The sequence below is a fragment of the Actinia tenebrosa genome, unplaced genomic scaffold (assembly GCF_029948245.1).
Source record: "Actinia tenebrosa isolate PJP-AT-01 unplaced genomic scaffold, QUT_ActTen_1.0 PGA_scaffold6__47_contigs__length_16458017, whole genome shotgun sequence".
In the NCBI taxonomy this organism is placed as follows: Eukaryota; Metazoa; Cnidaria; class Anthozoa; order Actiniaria; family Actiniidae; genus Actinia; species Actinia tenebrosa.
Genome location: NW_028292583.1, coordinates 1571349 through 1592192, shown reverse-complemented (window position 1 = coordinate 1592192; position 20844 = coordinate 1571349). Strand labels below are relative to the sequence as shown.

At 38.9% G+C, this 20844-nt stretch overlaps 2 protein-coding genes across 2 annotated transcripts; one reads left to right on the top strand and one right to left on the bottom strand.

Annotated features, from left to right (window-relative positions):
• Nucleotides 1-1206: 1206 nt before the first annotated feature.
• Nucleotides 1207-9113, bottom strand: LOC116307702 (uncharacterized). The gene is made up of 7 exons (XM_031718001.2): nucleotides 8853-9113; nucleotides 7292-7590; nucleotides 6205-6411; nucleotides 5232-5593; nucleotides 4099-4385; nucleotides 3278-3535; nucleotides 1207-2802 (listed from the first exon to the last, which is right to left on the bottom strand). The coding sequence occupies exons 1-7, from the start codon at nucleotides 8992-8994 to the stop codon at nucleotides 1724-1726; spliced, it is 2634 nt and encodes an 877-aa protein (XP_031573861.2). The 5' UTR covers nucleotides 8995-9113; the 3' UTR covers nucleotides 1207-1723.
• Nucleotides 9114-9350: 237 nt separating this feature from the next.
• Nucleotides 9351-13587, top strand: LOC116307713 (COMM domain-containing protein 5). The gene is made up of 6 exons (XM_031718014.2): nucleotides 9351-9500; nucleotides 10502-10691; nucleotides 11114-11164; nucleotides 11673-11768; nucleotides 12043-12118; nucleotides 12391-13587. Exons 1-6 carry the CDS (start codon nucleotides 9356-9358, stop codon nucleotides 12490-12492), a joined length of 660 nt encoding a protein of 219 aa, XP_031573874.2. The 5' UTR covers nucleotides 9351-9355; the 3' UTR covers nucleotides 12493-13587.
• The last annotated feature ends 7257 nt before the right edge of the window (nucleotides 13588-20844 follow it).

The following is a 20844-nucleotide window of genomic DNA, read 5'->3' as shown; positions in this document are numbered from 1 at the left end:
ATGTATGTTATTAATGTAAATAATGTATTTCTTTCCTAGCTACCATCATTCTATATTCTATTAATAATATTTTTAATCGTGTATATTATATAACATGTTCGAGGTCAGTCCGAAGTCAGTCAGCGCCTCATGTTTTCGTGCACTTCTCGATATGACACACATGTGGAGTTAGACGGATCGAATAGTTGCTGCAAATGATATTCAAAATTTACGATTCGTATCAGAATATTCCAGGCTGTGCTAGGTTGGGGGAGCTGCATGGTTTAAAATATCCATGGCCAGCTGTGAATCTATATATGTATGTATCATTTTGTAACATCTATTCTGACTCACAATAGGGTGAGTAGCGCTATCCAACGGATACATCCTTTTCCAGTGGATAAGTTGAAGCTGTTATCCAATACATTTATCCACTGGATAAGATTTATCCGTTGGATAGCGCTATCCCATCCACCTACCTCCTTTGACTGCTGCGCTTTTGTTTGGCTGCCCCTAGCACAGGTAGCCTAAGCTGGCTATTACTGTTGATTTATAGTCAAAGTACAGTAAAAATAAAATTCAAAAATTCATACGAATAAAGGTTTTACCTTGCGTCTTATGTTTTCTTTTGGGTAAATAAGAACTGAACGAGTTGCTGCAGCAACTTAAGCTACGGACATACGGTGCAACATTGCATGCGCTCAAAGTTGCATGCAATTGATGTAGCGAGCCATGACACACGACGCAATTTGTTGCACTCAACGTTGCTGAAGTAGAAAACTATCCTACTTCGCAATGTTGCACCGTGTGTCCGTACCATTATGGTTGGTGCTTGTGACAAGATGGTGCATGTTAGACGAGTTGGTGCATGTGACGTGTTGGTGCATGTTAGACGAGATGGTGCTGCAAATAACAAACGAGTTGCTGCGAATGAATTAATGCAAACTTGAAATAACAAGTGGTTGCAAAAAACTAGAATTCGTTTTTGTTTTGAGAAATCGTCAAAAATATTACATATTTATTTATTTATCATTCTTCTCGTTTGAAAAATAGCAATATATATGTGGAGGCAATGATGTTATTTACGATGCTTTAGAGCCATTTACTTACACTAAGGGACTGGGCAATGCAGTGATCAGTATCCCAAGATGCACTATGAATGATGTGAATGCAATCAGAAAGAACAGAACAATATGAAAAATTCACAAATCATGAAGAAGGGAAAGGTTTTGTTGCGTTTTTTTAATCGTTTATTTTTTAAATACTCATAGGATAGAAAAAGAAACCAGTAGTCAGCATAAACTGCGGTTTTATTATTGGCTTGTGATTTCTCGTGCCTCGTATTATGAACTAAAATTGCCTTCACTGGTGCAGCTTTCTTGATTGATGATTGATCTCAGTCAAACCCGTAAGTTTGGGACCGATTTGTGTATGGATAATTAATTTGACGGACTCACGCTGATTTCCGGTGAACTTTGCATGAATTCAAAAATGGTACAGCTTTTTCTTCTTCTTTTTGTTGGTTAGAGATTACGAAATCAATCGAAAACCCAGAACCGACACCCTTCGTATTTCGTTTGGAGGATTTCTCCTTTTCAAACTGCCCGAAAAAGTTGTTTTTTAATATGGTGTATACGTAACAAGTACATGAACTTAGCGTGTACCAAAATGACATTCATTTATTTAAAACCCTCATGATTATTATTTCCTCCAGGGACCTATTATGATTTATATGATTCATATTTCAAACTACAATGCAAGATTTGCTGGCCTTTTCCTCTCCTTTGGTAAGATCATAACTACCTGAAGTAGTCCCAACATGAGAAGAAAATGACACAGATTTTCCTTTATCAGAAGCACCATGCCCAGAAGTTGCCTTTTTGCTGTGTGCTGTGCCTACATTTTCATCATTAGCTTCAATTCCTTGATCTTCAGACACTGGACCTTCAGTGCCATGTTCTGCAATGGATGCACTGGATTCCTTATCCTTAACCTGGATTCCAAATGATCTCTTCAAAGTATCCAAACCTTCTTCTTTGCTCAGCTTCTCAAGCATTTGCTCCCACACGTGTTGTACTTCAAGGACGTTCAAAAGTACCATTTGATAATGTTCTTCATCGTCATCATTATTAGATATTTTCTGGACGATCAAGTCAGATGCGTCCATGAGGCAACAAGCAACACCAGCACTAATATCGTTCTCTTCAGCAAAACACTCGATACTTTCACGGTTTATTTTTCCACCAAGAGCGCTCAGCATCCAGGAATAATCCATCGTCGCGAACTCATATGGGAGAAGACGAACGTAACTGGGTTTGGGTGGCAATGGAGAGACCTGGATTGGGTACACTACTTTATGAGACGTGGAGCGCTGACGGTACAACGCAATGTTGAGCTCCTCAACCAGTTCTTTTGCATTCAAGTAGGCAGGAGATAAAAAGATTATGATCAGTTGTGCAACATCCAAGTCGTTAAGCCTTGAAGTCGCGTTTCTTCGAGGTAAACTAATCGTGATGCCTGGGCACTGTTTGAGAAGAAGGCACTTCATAGCTTCAGCAGCACTGGCATCTTCTTCTGCAAAACTTAAAGCTACAGTACAAGCCACCTCGTTGCTATTAATAACAGACTTTGGTGTGGTTCCATGGGTGTGTCCGGCTTGAGTTTTTGGTTGGTGACCAGGAAAGACTAGTGGTTCACTCAGAAAATTCTTACGAATCACGACTTTGATCTTTCTGTAATTCTGGGTGAGCTCATCAATCGAAATCTGTTCGTCTGTCAGATGGGTCAGTCTTCTTTCTATTTCACTTTCGTATTGAGAACAACCTGTTGACAATATATAGGGGAAACCTTTATAACTAATGATTATCACTGATCTGACGACTTTTAAAGCGCCCTTTCTATTATACTCAAGGGCGCTCTACAATCATAAGAGGTTGTTAGTATGAGGTGAAGACAATGAGGGTGGTCACTGCCAGGGTTTTTTTACACCCTCAGAACTTCCAATCGAAACTTGTCATGCAATCCTCCCTCCTTGCCTGGAGAAAATCCCTGTCTAAAGACTCCTTGTCGCCTAAATATTCTAAACGTCAATTGTCACATATCATGGACATCATTTTTTAGCCGGATTGTGATTCGTTATGGTGTAGCGAGGATTTTTCACCGGGTTCTCTGGTTTTTCTCCCACAGCAAAACCTAACACGCTAAATTCCACTATTGGATGTTTGCATAGCTAGCTGTACCCTGACTGTGATAAGCCCAGCGCAGGGCCGTATCAATAATATTTGGAGGCTTGACATACCTTGCAATGAGGTGGAGATATTTTTGGCAATTCTAGCAAAAAGATTCGGACGGTCTACCTCCACTGAGGTACATTCCACTGGTTTGGGTTTTTGACACCAATGAGGTAACTCGGCGATGTCCTCAATGAGAATAGACACGAGTTTGAAGTCTCTGCTTTCATCCATGTGGAGAGCGAGAGCCAATGAGAACTCTTCTTTGCATACTTTAGACTTGAGGTAATCAGTAGAAAGTAATGCTACCATTACTTTGGATTCGTCTGGTAAATATATTAAACACCAAAAATTATACATCAGTCATATAGTACGGTAACGGAGGTAAATATAATGCGCACACAACGATCAAAGAAAAAAAACAGAATTAATATAGAGTACCAAAGAGTTGTTCAAGTAATCCACAATGCCTATTCAACGATGGAAAAGCCTAAAACACACAAAAAAGCCTACCAGGGTTTTTTGAGCTATAAAGTGAATATATATATGGGATGACACAACGGGGTCATGTGATAGCATACCATAACATTTCGAGCTGCCCGTTTCATTAGTTCATTCAATTGCCCTGATTTCCATCGACGTCCCAATATGCTCTAGCTAACCGTGGGCACCTAGAAATATTACAAGAATGTTTCTAACCACTCAGAAGCGTTATTATTATCTTTCCGTTATCTTGTGGTTAGAATTAAAGTCAATTCTGATTGGCCAAAGAAGAATACAACATTCCTGAAATATTTCTAGGTGTGCCCACGGTTTTTCGATTCACACTGTAAGATTCGGTCATCATTTCGAAAGCCTTCATAAAAAGTCGGTTGCGAGAAACACTTACCTATTGCATGGTACAATGATTGTTGCCATGACGCCCCGGTACTGAGTCCAGAAGAATCGATGAACACATTCAATGCTGGATCAATAGTCTTCAAACTTGTGAGCATTCGGATGGCGTCGTCTTTATTTTGATGTGAATATGATATGAATACTTCGTAGTCTTGAGCCACTAGAGGCTGGTCGGCTAAGGCCTTCATCGTCTCGGTAGATACTGTTTTGACGCTGTTTGCTTCTAGCCATTGCTTTATTGAATCCGAAGCCATTTTCAGTTTTTCGATGTTTTTGGGTCTAAAAAAAGAATGCGTATTATGGTCGGAAAATTGAATTCAAGAGTCATGCACGTCTTTCTACTCTGTGCATGTGTAGCTATCATAGGCTGTTTTCCTATGAATGCCGTATGTCACTATACCTTTCCTATTTACCCTACCTAACTCCTTCTATTTATTCATTAATATATGACCACCATTCCATCCATAATTCATCCGTCCATCCGTCCACTCATCATTCCTTTACGTTCTTCTTTCCTTCATTCCGTCCGTTCTTCCTTCTATCCTTTCCTTCCTTCCTCCTTCCTTTCTTTGAATTTTGTTCTTTCGACCCCTCCCCCCATATTTTCCGTCTTAAGCCTCTTCATCGAAATTATTTAATTTTAGTCGCTAATGTTTTCCTTTCTCTCTCATTCACTCCCTTTCGTACAGTCCTCCCACTATTCATTTTTCCATCCTTTTTCTCCATTTATTCCACGTCTTGACTCATTAGACAGATTAAGATTCCCATTTTCAGTCCCTTCCCGCAAACGGCAAACATATCAACGTTTTCCTTTATTTCATTTCACCTTTTGCAAAACGTCTCTCTTGGAGATTTCTGCGAATTCCTTTCAGTAATTGGAAAGAAATTTTTAGTTGTCAACTGACGTTTCACGTTTGTTGTAAACAAGAATCTTAGGCCCTGTCCACACGTAAACGATTCGAATACGCTGCGTGTGGACGCAAACATTTTCGTATCCGCAAAAAATAATTTGCGGATACAAAAATTTCCGGATACGTGTGGACGGGGCCTTAGTCTCACATCGCACATTTCAGTTCTCCAACAGACAAGGTTTTTTGAAATAGGTGTAAGTTAGTCTTTACCCACCTACAATCGATATACTGCATCAGTCCCATATAAGTCGGCAGGTTCTCCACAGAAATAACATAGAAAGGTGCCAGCACTTCCTTATGTTTCCTTCGACTGATACACAACGCAATGTTGTACTGTTCAATGCAACTCTCATTAGCCAGATAATCTGGGCTTAGCAACGTCACAACACGTGAGCATTTCACCATGATTTTATAGATATCTTCTTGCCAAGATTCGTTTTCGTTGAGTTGTTGTACTTCGTCAAATATTTTGAGGCTTTTGCTTTCTTTTTCCTGAAGAAATTCTTTTATTTTGAGCGCCAAGCTGTGTTCATTTGGACAATGGGATATGTAGATATCATATAACAAGTCATCCTCCTTGAGACAAAACAAGGTCAGTTAATTTAATCTTAATAATTACAAATTTACGATTTATCTGCATATTTTTAAGACCCCCTTCTGTCCTGAAAAAATTTGGCACTCATATTATTTTGCACAAAAAAATAGTGACCCTCCCTTAAATGCTTGCAGAAATTTTCATGACCCTTCCTTTAAGTTTATGAACCACCCCCCATTTGCACTAGCCCATCTTTAATTAATAAGAGGTCCCTAAATTTTATACATTAAAATGTATAAGCAGAGTAACAAGGAACTTTGAAGTTCACAGACAGCAGAACGTCCTAAAAAGTGGGAGTGAGGCAGGAGCTTACATAGAAAAATGGAGCAACTAGCATGTACAAGACGAAAAGAGTGAAGGCTATGAACCCTCAATCTCTCTTGGAAGTCCTTGAATTACATGATAGGGTGAAAATATTTAAAAAATTATATAAATTAGATATACATCATATATTTACTGCTTTTCCACCATCTCACAGAATCCCTGCTCAGTCAGTGTAAAATCTACATTTTCATCTTTAAGGCTGGGATAACGTTTTTCTAAACTTATAAAGGAGTTCACTTCAACATAAGCATTTTGCTGGACTTTTTACCTCATCCTTTTCTTCCAAGTCATCAACCTCCTCTGTTTTTTCCTTAAAATTTTGAAAAAGCTCAAACAAAGGTTCCATCTCCTTATCTTCCTTCTCTGGATTCCTTGAAAACAGAACGATCTTCAGGGTACGAAGAGGAAGACCTGCTTTCATCCAGTGCACAGCAGCATTCAACAGTTGCTTCAAAACTATTTTTCTTGAATATCCCTTCAGAAGAGAATATGATTTGTAAATATTTAGGACTTCTCATATATATAAACTCAAAGAAAAGCTAAAGTGGGAAACTTGTTAAAATCCCTATATCCACATGGCCTCTGACCATGTCTTTTTTACTTGAAGATCATTATGAAGCAGCATCTTTCGTCAACTGAACTGGTTAAAGAAGCGCTCATCTAAAATGCCAGCTTACAAGTTACTTTTCCTATACATTTTTTACCATAAAAGACATGGTCAGAGGCCTAGTATTTTGCAAAATAATGAAACGATTCTGAATTGGGAGGCCTATGTTTAATTTCTAATCCATTATTCTATTTTCTGCTGCAAGAAGCTGCAATTCCCATTGCCTCAGATATGTACTTCATCCAGGAGTAGTAATGGACACAATTTGCAAGCTGAGATAGTAGATAGCAAAAAGGGGAGAAAAACTCCTAGACACCTGTACTCCTAGCCTTCTTGAGGTGCATGTGACATATGCTAGCCCCCAATTTTGTAGACCTTGACAAAAGATTTGTGCTGAGTGTCTTTTGTCATATCAACCAACATGGAAGCCACATCTTTTGTCCTTTCATTTTCATGGAAAGGGATGCAAGCTACTAATAATATTGTTGGCTCCCCCAATTTCTGAGAGGAGAAAGCTTACCATATTTTGTCTTTAACATGACAACTTAGGATAATAAATCGATTTTTTGTGACAAGGGTATCAAGGCCTTCTGCGCAACCGAGTACAAAAAAGAAACCTTAATAGGTAAGGTAAGGTGAGATGCCAACATGCCATAAGTAAGATGATGGCATAAGAGTATCAAGGCCTTATGTTCAACCGAGAGTTAAATGGTTAGGTGGGGTGAGGTGAAATGCCAACATGCCATACCTGGTCTCCACAAGAAAGCAACGGCATAATAACAGTTCCTTCCTTGTTATTTAGAATTGGTACCAGGCATCTAAACACTGCACCAATGACTTTAGGAGGAGTTGTTCCATGGCTACCAAAACCGCCCTCAAAACAAAGAATTCTTTTAAAGCTGAGGTGCTCTGGTAAAGGTTTGGACCACCAACAAAAATACTGCTTGCGCAAGTCTTCTTCCTTGTCTTTTGACAACTTACGAACACTTACACCAAGCTTTTGTTGCAGTTGACCTATTAGTGAGCTTGGTGTTGGAGAGTAGTCTCCTGTAATATGGAAAATATCATTAAAATAGTCCATTTTATTTGGTTTCTTCCACATCAAGTTTTTAAAAATATCATATTATTGCCACAAACCATCATGCGACACTAATCTTGATGGTTATTGGGATCCCTGTGTGCTATATGCCAGGAAAAAATCTTGATTTGTTTTTTTTGAGATGATTTTTTAGGGCATGCAGTATGTATGTTCAGTCACAAATTTCAGAAGTTTCTGTTTCGATAGACTGTTTATTTATCTGTTCAAGCAAGCAAGTCATGTAATCTAAATCATGTCAAAACAGTTTATTTATTAATGAATTATTTATCTCATGAATGATTTATGGTATTTTACAGCTATGCTTGTTAGTATTGAGGTCAGCAACACTATACCAAATAAATCACATGCAGAGACAGGCATTAGATAAAAACAATATGCAGCAACCATAAATACCCAGATATCAACTCATGCCTACTCGCAGCACGAATACTAAGTATAATATAATATTTAGTGACCCTGTATTTTTCATGATTCATAGGCGATTTACATAGCTAGGATGCATTCCTCATCAATATTTTTATCTATCAGCTTCTCATCCAAATCTTTACGCCTTCAAATACTCCCGGTGTAGGAAATCGATGGAAATCGATCATCGAAAACCCAATTGATGACTCGATAGCAATCAATATAATAAGTTGATTGATATCGATTGGTATTGGACAATCGATGACCAATCGATAGGTCATAGGATGGAATGCCAATCGATGAATATCGATCATTGATTGATCATCGATCAATGTAATATTTTGTTATTAGAATTCATAGACGGTCATAGATGTTCGTGGCATCGATTTGGTCATCGATTTCCGATACTAATCGATTAATCAGTATCGATTTTCGTCGAATGTCATCGAATTCATCGATTGCCTACGCCGGGAAACTGTCCTTCAACTTATTAAACATTAATTGTGCGTTATTTTCGATTTCCACTATCTTATGATGTATATATAGTTTTTAAGCTTAAGTGATCATTTGCAAATACTGTAAAATGATTAGGGCTTAATATATTTATATCTACGTATTTACCCTACGCATACACGTGCTAATGTATTCACTGTATCTAAGCATTTGTAAAAGGACTATCTTTGTCACACTGATGATGTCGTATAAAGGACGCCGAAACATGTCTGCCGGAAATAAATCAGTACGGTTAAAACTTTACTATTTCGTTTTGATTATCAAGCTTATATCTACTGGTATATTATCTAACCTGGAAAGGCCGAAACCACAAGGACGTCAACTTTATCTTCTTTTTGGAGCTGGGTTATGTCTCCCACACATAATTCGATCTGACATATCCCAATTTCTGTTTTTAGGCGAAGAGTATTCCGAGTGATCAATCCAGCAGCCATTTTGAGTGCTTCTGATCACTGCTACACCCAGCCCGTTTGTTCCGCAATCTTGACAAACATTAGTGATGAGAGATTGAACTTGTTGTCATGGCTGAGAGAGAAGACATCTAGAAGAGCACCACGTAGAGCTGACCAAGATGAACGTGGGCTCCCTGTACGAGATTGCTCCGTTTTTACATAATATTCAACTGAAAAACAGAAGAAGAAAAAAAGACGAAAAGACCAAGATATATTTTTTTAATCAAATTTATATCCCATTTATTAAGATCAAACAATTTAAAGTATTTTTAAAAACTTCATCCGTACACCAGAGAGCATAAGACATAGCTTGGGATACCTGTGGTGTGTGACGATTTCCAAGATGGCGCGTGACAGGAGTTCTTCTGCAGTCAACGCTTTAACTGAAAACACACTCTTTCTTGGACCTAAAGTCCCTGATGAGGTGCGAAGGATGATCCCACACTTAAAGTCCTTAGATAAGCAAGTATTTAGGAAGATTTTACAAGGTAGGCCTTGATATTTTTGTTAGTTTTGATTTAACTTAATTGTGTTTTTCAGGGAGTTGAAACAACTTCCCGTGTGTTCATGTATTGGTTTAGACATTTGTAAAAGGCTTTTACTTGTTTAAATGTTAAACGTTTTAAACGAAATTCTAACAGGAAAAAAATATATATATATTTATCCATCATTTCTGTATTAGCTTATTAAAACTTTAAATTAATATACAGTAATGCATGTACTGCATGTAGTTGATGTCCACTTATGATCGGCTTTCCCTTGGGTTGACCCCCGAGACACCTCCGGCCCCGGGGTTTGATTTCTTGGGGAAGCAAAAAGCTGCTAAAACCCTTGGGTATGGGACATAAAATGCATGACAAATGCCCCTTCCCTCAGGGGCAAGAAAATAGATATTCTAATAGACTAATTACTAACTCAAATAATATTGATGAAGTCAGATCAGTATTGAGTTGCTCCTAGGTTGACAATTCTGACCAATGCCTTGATACTGCCTTTGTCATTGAACTATTCCAAGCTGATTTAGATGAAGTTAGGTCATTTATTTAATAATTAACATGGTGATATCAGGACACCCCACTAATTACCCTGGGGGGTACTCCCCTATATTCGCTATACGGGTACGTGCCGCCAAACAGGGTATGGTTTTCAGTGATTCTACTCTGGAACAGGGTATATAAAATTGTGCTCGCTCTCGAACAGAGTGTATGAAATCACGCTCTCTCCTCTCTGGAACAGGGTAACAATTTTCGCAATACCGGAACAGAGTATGGTTTTCAGCAATCTTGCTCTGGAACAGGGTATGAATTTCAGCGATTTTACTCTGGAACAGGATCAGGGTTCAGAGTGCTCAGTGGTACATCCCTACCCTAAACTGGAAAGACTACCCCCTCCCCCCCGGGCTATTTACCCCCTGGGTCAGCCCAGGGCCTGAAGCGATGATAAGTAGATTATGATATTAATCTTGAATAAAAAATGATTTTTTTTACAGTTATAATGGCTTCTTTAGAAGGCAAACAAGTTGAAGATGGGATTTTACACAAGATCTCGGCAGATAATGTCTCTGAAGATGTAGTTGGATCAGTGTTTGCTGGCATGTTCACAATCCTGACCAGTGCATTGAGACTGCCATTGTCATCCCTTAAGCCAGAACAATTCCAAGCTGATTTAGATGAAGTTAGGTCGGTTATTTCATGATTTAGTTTGCATGGTGATGCCACAACACCCCAATCTATACTGTTGAAAATTCGTTGTTTCCAACAATATATCTTCAGTCATTAGTTGCTTGTCTGATAATTAATCAAATAATAGATAATAGGGAGTAAAGAATTCAGCATAAATTCTGGGGTTTTTTTCCTGCAACCCCCTCCCTCCCCGCTAAATGTTTTTAGCAATTAGTGGTAATATCAACAATTAATGTTTGGCAAACAACATTCTAACAAACTCTGTCAAGGAGTTAACTTCATTTATTGATTTTGTTTCATTGGCCTAGTAGATTTAATATGTCTCAGAATGAGCATTATTATAAGTATATAGAGTAAATGGTAATCCAGTGATTGCAGCTGCATTGTCATAGTGACAAGAACATCTTTCCTATTTTTAGGATACCAAGAGAATTGATTCCAGATCTATCAAGTATTGTCTTTGGAGAAAGGTAATTGATATTAAAACAGTATTTCATTACTACTGATGATGACTTCTTAGGTTAAAAGCTGGAAAGGATTAATTTAACCCTTTCACTCCTTTCACTACTAGAGCGGCCAAAAATGGCCAAAAGCGGCCATCCGGAAATGCTACATTTTCCTAGAGAGGCCAAAAGCGGCCAGCAGAAAGATATTTTTTCTTTTCAATTACCCGTCCCCTAGGACATTTCTATGTGTTGAAAAATGTGGGCTAGTGTTTTTATTCTATCATTCTAGTTATAATGCCTCAATATCTACTGAGCATATATTTTTTTTCATTTTGATATTGAGAAATAAAAAACACCCTAATTATGTTCCAGGAAGAGCCTGTGTTGGACCCTTTTAGCCTGTAGTAGTGGAAGGGTTAATACCCTTTTCACCTAATCGTTTAACGCAGCTTTTGAAGAAAAAAATTCCAGTATGAATATTTTGTCTATATATGGTGCAATTAATGTGGATACCATTTGTGCTTCGGTCTAGGAGATCACAATTAGATGATGCTGCCCTTGAACTGGGAACAAGACTTCCAAAACTAGATTCTCTCAGGTGGAGAGTTGATGTTGCAATTTCTACGAGGTAAAAAAAAATTTTTTTTGCTCTCTTTCACTGAATGGATATCACTGCACAAGGGGGATTACCAACTGATATTGTTCCTGTGAAAATGTACCTTGTGACCCCTTTGGACCGATTATTCCACACAAAATGTATGGTTGAGTGCACTTTATACACATATTAGCCATGCCCTGACAGCCAATGAGTTTAAGAAGTTAGCATTGATGATGATTTGATGAATTCTTAGTTAAAGTTATGAGACAGTGGGTGTTAAAATTTATCATATTTTCCTCGGCAGTGCTTTAAATAGAGTATTGGAGCCCTCCATTTTGATGGAAACAAAACTGAGTAATGGAGATATTCGAACATTTGAGGTAATGCTTCTATGTCACATTCTTTTATGACTCCAGGTACTTGTGTTTCAGTTTGAGTCATGGTTGGCCATTTTTACATATTAAATTTTACAAAACTTTGAAATAAGATTTACAGTATTTTGACAACTCAGCGAAACTTAATGCTCGATTTTATAGTGTTACTTTAAAACAATCGAAAGTTCAGGAAATAATAATATAAATTCAAAATAACTTGAAGTGTTTGTACTGTAGTTGTAGTGCCCTTACTGTAATATATCCTTTACTTATTTCAGGTACCATTGTCCAAGTTTCACCAGCTCCGGTATAATGTTGCTTATGTACTCAAAGAGATGGAAGATGTTGAACACAAGAGTATCTTAAAGATTCAGGATTGACAATTCATACAAACCATAAGTTAGTGTAAATACTTGAGGATTATCAGATACCTTTATTGTCTATATATGTAGGAACTCACACTACCTTGAGTACTATTCATAATTTATTTTGAACGTTTTCATGTGTTGCACGAGTGCAATAAGTGCAATATTTAAGAACTTTCAAAACATCAGTAGCTTTTAATTATGAATCATTTGAGAAATTTGTGCAATTTTTCATTTATAGTGCACTCAATAAAATCATATCTTTTTACTAACAAGCACATGCTTCTCATGACAACTTAATAGGTACACCTTCAGAGCACAATCATAAGGAATCAAGTTGTTTTATTGAGTGTACTATGAGATATTTTTATTTGTGTGTGGGTTCATAGTCAAAGGGTTGTGCTGGTGATAGAAAAGAGGTGACTACAGTGCTATAAACAGATGGTGACTATGTGAAATTTCTATAGTAAAGATGTTAATAAAACAAGTAACATATTTTATAATTACATGATCAAATAAGATTGTGTAAAACATTTCACACAAAAATATACATGATTCTTTAAAGTATTGAAATATTAATGGAAAGTTTGCATTGAAAATATAATTCAAAAATCATTGTTAAAAGTACTATAGAATATCAATACAGCAAAACTTAAATTTCTTCCAAAAAAAAACAACAACTAAAGGTGAAGAGTAGAAGCTAATTAATTGAAAGAAAATGATAGTTGATTGTGATCCTTTATTTTGTCATTAATCCAGCTCTGAAGTGTGCATTCAAGCAATACCTGCACAGCTCATTATTACCATAATCGATCACTGTTATGCCTGGTTACAGATCAACGCGCAAAAGTATGAACATGCACATTAAATGTATTCACATACTTCTACGCAGAGGCTTTCATATGTTAAGCCAACACATTTCAATGCGAAACTGGCTGGTTTTACCAAATGAGGTATTTAAAAGCTCGTTGGGCAGCGTGAAGCCAGTGCATAGAAGAACACAAATACATTACAAGTACAAGTACACAAATGCACGTCAAGGTTAACACCTGTCACGTCTCTTTTAACACCTTGGACAATTATTAACAGGTCTCTATCATTGCAAACTCACCGTTCAGTCTCGCTTCAATCAAAGGGCAGGCTACCTTTCAAGACGGTGCAAGGAACTGTGAAGGTGACTATTCCCGTACACCACGATATTACCCCAATTCTGTAGACCGTTTTCTCAAGGTTGCGTGTGCATCCAACTTGACAGGCCACAAAATTGAAAAACGCAAATTCAGTAAAATTGAGGAAGCCAGTTTTAAATTTAAAGACGAGAATAATCAATTTTATGCATTCTTATCAAAACTTTTTTATAGAGATGTATGATAATTCTCATCATAAAGCTCCTGTTCTCGTATCGTGGCCCATCAAGTTCCTTAAATTCGGATACGCACGCAATCATGAGAAAACGGTCTTTTTCAGTGTACAAGGAGAGTTACCCTGCGAGCAGAGGTTTTTTTTCTGACCCTCCGTGGAGCTGGCTGTCGGGGAGAAAAAATACCGGTATTTTACCGGTATCGCAGGGTAAAGGAGAGTATATTACAGAAATATTATGGTTGTCATATGCATCATTTTTTAACTGCAAATTTATATAAGCATTGCATCTTGATAAGTTGTATTTTTACTAGTAGAATTAATCAAGCAAAGGGGGAAAATATTGAAATTTTTTTAGCTAAAATTTAGTATATATTATTTGGATAGAAGATAGTTACTAAAAAAATTTGGTTTGAAGCTAAATATAGCTAAGTAAACACTATAGTCTACATATTCGGGTCGTTACTTCATGTATGACCACACGAAATGGCACTATCTTGGGGTTGTGTGTTGTGGTAGTGTTGCATCGTTCGGTGTCACCTTTAGTGATCCGTGTAGGTGCAGCACATGTAGTTGGTGTAATACCCGTAGTACCCGTGGCAGGTGTAGTACCTGTAGTACCAGTAATACCTGTAGTATCCGTAGTAGGTGTAGTAGATGTAGTACCTGTAGTATCCGTAGTACCTGTAGTAGGTGTAGTATCTGTAGTACCTGTAGTAGGTGTAGTACCTGTAGTATCTGTAGTATCCATAGTGCCTGTAGTATCCGTAGTACCTGTAGTACCCATAGTACCCGTAGTAGGTGTAGTATCCGTAGTGCCTGTAGTAGGTGTAGTACCTGTAGTACCTGTAGTAGGTGTAGTACCTGTAGTATCTGTAGAATCCGTAGTACCTGTAGTAGGTGTAGTACCTGAAGTACCTGTAGTAGGCGTAGTACCTGTAGTATCTGTAGTATCCGTAGTGCCTGTAGTATCCGTAGTACCTGTAGTACCCATAGTACCCGTAGTAGGTGTAGTATCCGTAGTGCCTCTAGTAGGTGTAGTACCTGTAGTACATGTAGTAGGTGTAGTGCCTGTAGTATCCGTAGTACCTGTAGTACCCATAGTACCCGTAGTAGGTGTAGTATCCGTAGTACCTGTAGTAGGTGTAGTACCTGTAGTACCTGTAGTAGGTGTAGTACCTGTAGTATCTGTAGAATCCGTAGTACCTGTAGTACCCATAGTACCCGTAGTAGGTGTAGTATCTGTAGTAGCTGTAGTATCCGTAGTACCTGTAGTACCTGTAGTAGGTGTAGTATCCGTAGTACCTGTAGTACCTGTAGTAGGTGTAGTATCCGTAGTACCTGTAGTACCCATAGTACCCGTAGTAGGTGTAGTATCTGTAGTACCTGTAGTACCTGTAGTAGGTGTAGTATCCGTAGTGCCTGTAGTATCCGTAGTACCTGTAGTAGGTGTAGTATCTGTAGTAGGTGTAGTACCTGTAGTACCTGTAGTAGGTGTAGTACCTGTAGTATCTGTAGAATCCGTAGTACCTGTAGTAGGTGTAGTACCTGAAGTACCTGTAGTAGGTGTAGTACCTGTAGTATCTGTAGTATCCGTAGTGCCTGTAGTATCCGTAGTGCCTGTAGTACCCATAGTACCCGTAGTAGGTGTAGTATCCGTAGTGCCTGTAGTAGGTGTAGTACCTGTAGTACCTGTAGTAGGTGTAGTGCCTGTAGTATCCGTAGTACCTGTAGTACCCATAGTACCCGTAGTAGGTGTAGTATCCGTAGTGCCTGTAGTAGGTGTAGTACCTGTAGTACCTGTAGTAGGTGTAGTACCTGTAGTATCTGTAGAATCCGTAGTACCTGTAGTACCCATAGTACCCGTAGTAGGTGTAGTATCTGTAGTAGGTGTAGTATCCGTAGCACCTGTAGTACCTGTAGTAGGTGTAGTATCCGTAGTACCTGTAGTACCTGTAGTAGGTGTAGTATCCGTAGTACCTGTAGTACCCATAGTACCCGTAGTAGGTGTAGTATCTGTAGTACCTGTAGTACCTGTAGTAGGTGTAGTATCCGTAGTGCCTGTAGTATCCGTAGTACCTGTAGTAGGTGTAGTATCTGTAGTATCCGTAGTACCTGTAGTAGATGTAGTACCCGTAGTACCTGTAGTACTGTAGTACCTGTAGTACCTGTAGTAGGTGTAGTATCCGTAGTACCTGTAGTACCCGTAGTAGGTGTAGTATCTGTAGTACCTGTAGTACCTGTAGTAGGTGTAGTATCCGTAGTGCCTGTAGTATCCGTAGTACCTGTAGTAGGTGTAGTATCTGTAGTATCCGTAGTACCTGTAGTAGATGTAGTACCCGTAGTACCTGTAGTACTGTAGTACCTGTAGTACCTGTAGTAGGTGTAGTATCTGTAGTACCTTAGTACCTGTAGTATCCGTAGTACCCGTAGTAACTGTAGTAGGTGCAGTATCTGTAGTAGTTGGTGTTTCTTTGTGTTGTTGATACCTCAGTGAATTTCTAGCTTGTACTATACACTATACTTGATAACAAGAGACCATAGAGCAGTTTTCATTAACGGGAAACAAAGTGTACTTATTAGAGTGCATTAGTCAGATAGACTCAAAAATGCGCTACCTAAAGAATATTTCGCAGGATTTACCAAATCACACTATGGTCTCTTGTCTAAAAACTAAATATAGTGATATAAAGTATTAAGATATATATAGTTCTAGTTAGATCCATAGTTGCCTTAACCACATCAAGACATTATGACTTTTAGATGAAACTGTAGATATATTCGATTAACGATGTATATATCCTGAAATCTAAGGGATAATTCCAAAATAATTCAAGTCAATCGAAAAAATATATTAAAAAGAAAACAATAAACTAAAGTATGATTATAAGTCTTTCTTCACCTATTTATTTTGAGTTATTATAGTCTTCATGCGTACGCCTTGATAGGTAAAATGAACGCTACTGGTGACGCGCCCAGTAAATCAGGGCATGTTTCAGAGTAAGGAAAATCAAATTTCATTCCTAAAGCGAAATTAAAATGAATTTAACAATAGAATGAACAATTTTATTAATTCTACCCATCAACATGGCTGCCGTGAAAGGTACTATGTACACCTACTACAGGTACTACAGATACGACAGGTACTACTGATACTACACCTACTATAGCTACTACAGGTTCTACACGTACTACGGATACTACAGATACTACAGGTACTACACCTACTACAGGTACTACAGGTACTACAGATACTACACCTACTACGGGTACTACAGATACTACAGGTACTACGGATTCTACAGATACTACAGGTACTACGAATACTACACCTACTACACCTACTACAGGTACTACAAGTACTACAGGTACTACGGATACTACACCTACTACAGGTACTACAGATACTACAGGTACTACGGATACTACATCTACTACACCTACTACAGGTACTACAGGTATTACTGGTACTACAGGTTCTACACCTACTACGGGTACTATAGATACTACAGGTACTACACCTACTACGGATACTACAGATACTACAGGTACTACAGGTACTACACCTACTACGGGTACTACAGATACTACAGGTACTACAGGCACTACGGATACTACACCTACTACGGGTACTACAGGTACTACAGATACTACACCTACTACAGATACTATTTCTACTACAGGGCACTACGGATACTACACCTACTACAGGTACTACAGGTACTACAGATACTACACCTACTACGGGTACTATGGGTACTACAGGTACTACGGATACTACACCTACTACGGGTACTATGGGTACTACAGGTACTACGGATACTACACCTACTACAGGTTCTACACGTACTACGGATACTACAGATACTACAGGTACTACACCTACTACGGGTACTACAGATACTACAGGTACTACACCTACTACGGATACTACAGGTACTACGGATACTACAGGTACTACAGGTACTACAGATACGACAGGTACTACTGATACTACACCTACTATAGCTACTACAGGTTCTACACGTACTACGGATACTACAGATACTACAGGTACTACACCTACTACGGATACTACAGATACTACACCTACTACAGATACTACAGGTACTACAGATACTACACCTACTACAGGTACTACGGATACTACATCTACTACACCTACTACAGGTACTACAGGTACTACACCTACTACAGGTACTACAGGTACTACAGGTACTACAGGTACTACACCTACTACGGGTACTACAGATACTACAGGTACTACGGATTCTACAGATACTACAGGTACTACGGATACTACACCTACTACACCTACTACAGGTACTACAAGTACTACAGGTACTACGGATACTACACCTACTACAGGTACTACAGATACTACAGGTACTACGGATACTACATCTACTACACCTACTACAGGTACTACAGGTATTACTGGTACTACAGGTTCTACACCTACTACGGGTACTATAGATACTACAGGTACTACACCTACTACGGATACTACAGATACTACAGGTACTACAGGTACTACACCTACTACGGGTACTACAGATACTACAGGTACTACACCTACTACGGATACTACAGATACTACAGGTACTACAGGTACTACAGGTACTACAGGTACTACAGGTACTACAGATACTACAGGTACTATAGGCACTACGGATACTACACCTACTACGGGTACTACAGGTACTACAGATACTACACCTACTACAGATACTACAGGTACTACAGGAACTACGGATACTACACCTACTACAGGTACTACAGGTACTACAGATACTACACCTACTACGGGTACTATGGGTACTACAGGTACTACAGGTACTACACCTACTACGGGTACTACAGATACTACAGGAACAACAGGCACTACGGATACTACACCTACTACGGGTACTACAGATACTACAGGTACTACACCTACTACGGATACTACAGGTACTACGGATACTACAGGTACTACAGGTACTACAGATACGACAGGTACTACTGATACTACACCTACTATAGCTACTACAGGTTCTACACGTACTACGGATACTACAGATACTACAGGTACTACACCTACTACCGGCATTGACTCAGATACTACACCTACTACAGATACTACCAGGTACTTACAGATAACTACACGTACTACAGGATACTACACGGTACTACAGGCACTAGGACGATACTCTAACCTACTACAGGCTACTACAGGTACTACAGATATCACACCTACTACGGGTACTATGATACTAACAGTACTACGGGATACTACACTCACTACGGGTACTATGGTGTAATACACTGGTACTCACGGATACTAGCACCGACTCTACTACAGGTTCTCTACACGTACATACGGCATTGCCTACAGATCACTGACAGGGTACTACACCCTACTACGGGTACTACAGATACCTACACGGTAACTACCACCTACACGGAACTACATGGTACTACGGATTACACAGGTATACAGGTCTACAGATACGACGGTACGTACGATACTACACACTACTATAGCATTTATACAGTTTACACGTATACGGGATACTACAAGATAATACAGGTACTACACCCTACTACACCGATATTTACAAGAGACTACACCTACTTACCAGATACTTATTTATGGTACTTTTCAGATACTACCACCTACTCACAGGTACTACGGATACTACATTACATACACTACTACAGGTATACACGGTACCCTCACTACTACAAATTACTAAAGGTACTACAGGTATACAGGTACTAAGGTCACTAAAACCTATACGGGTACTACAGCATACTAACAGGTACTACGGATTGTTACCGGACTACCAGCAGGTACTAAGGATACTACACCTACTAAACTAATACAGGTTACTCAAGTACTACAGGTACTCGGATACTACACCTACTACAGGTACTAAAGATTACTACCCGCGTATACGGATTATACATCTACTAAAACCTACTACAGGTTACTACAGGTATTAATGGTACTAAGGGCGCTACACCACTAAGGGTACCTACTGTAGATACTACGGGACTACTACCCTACCTACGGATTATACAGATACTATCAGGTACTACAGGTATACCACCTACTACCGGGAGATCAGATACTACAGGTACTACACACCTAAGACGGATATCTATAGATAATACAGGTACTAAGGTACTACTGTACCACAGGTTACTACCGGATACTACATCCGGTACGAAACGGCACTACGCATCCCACACTACTACGGGGCACTCTACAAGAGTTACTTACAGTACTACACTACTACAGATACTACAGTTACTACAGGCACTAGGATACTACACCTACTTACAGGCTATACTGGTACTACAGATATAACACCAACTACGGGTACTAGGGGGGCTACCTACAGTTACTACGGATACTACACCTACTTATATGGTCACTCAAAGAACTACAGGTAATACGGATACTACACTCTACTACACCTACTACAGGTACTAAAGGTATTACTGGTACCTCAAGGTTCTAACGCTACTACGGGTATACAGATACTACAGGTACTTACACAGACTACGGACCTACTAAAAGATACTACAGGTTACTACAGGTACCTACACCACATACTATGGGTTTACTACATGCTAAACTACAGGTACTACATTTACTACGGATATCCGGATCTTACAGTACTACAGGTACTAAGGGGATACATGGTCAATACAGGTACAAACGGGTACTACAGGTACTACATGTACTACAGGTATACAGATACTACAGGGAATACAGGCACTGACGGATACTTACACCTACATAAGGGTACTACAGGTACTACAGAGTATACACCTACTAAAGATACTAACGGTACTACAGGCACTATGGGATACTACACCTACTACCGGTACTACCTACTAATGATACTCCACCTACTACGGACTCTGGGTCTTACAGGTACTCGCTTACTAACCCGTACTCCGGGGTCCTATGGGTATACAGGCACTCCGGATACTACTAGGTGACTACACTTACTA

What these genes read in the sequence shown, in the direction of transcription:
- LOC116307713 (XM_031718014.2), top strand. Translation starts at nt 9,356, where the DNA reads ATGGCGCGTGACAGGAGTTCTTCTGCAGTCAACGCTTTAACTGAAAAC. An exon ending in AGTATTGTCTTTGGAGAAAG is followed by an intron (nt 11,165 to 11,672) that starts GTAATTGATATT and finishes GCTTCGGTCTAG; the next exon opens with GAGATCACAATTAGATGATG. An exon ending in GATGTTGCAATTTCTACGAG is followed by an intron (nt 11,769 to 12,042) that starts GTAAAAAAAAAT and finishes TTTCCTCGGCAG; the next exon opens with TGCTTTAAATAGAGTATTGG.
- LOC116307702 (XM_031718001.2), bottom strand. Translation starts at nt 8,994, where the DNA reads ATGGCTGCTGGATTGATCACTCGGAATACTCTTCGCCTAAAAACAGAA. An exon ending in TGTGGTTTCGGCCTTTCCAG is followed by an intron (nt 7,591 to 8,852) that starts GTTAGATAATAT and finishes TCCATATTACAG; the next exon opens with GAGACTACTCTCCAACACCA. An exon ending in ATCATTGTACCATGCAATAG is followed by an intron (nt 3,536 to 4,098) that starts GTAAGTGTTTCT and finishes TATATTTACCAG; the next exon opens with ACGAATCCAAAGTAATGGTA.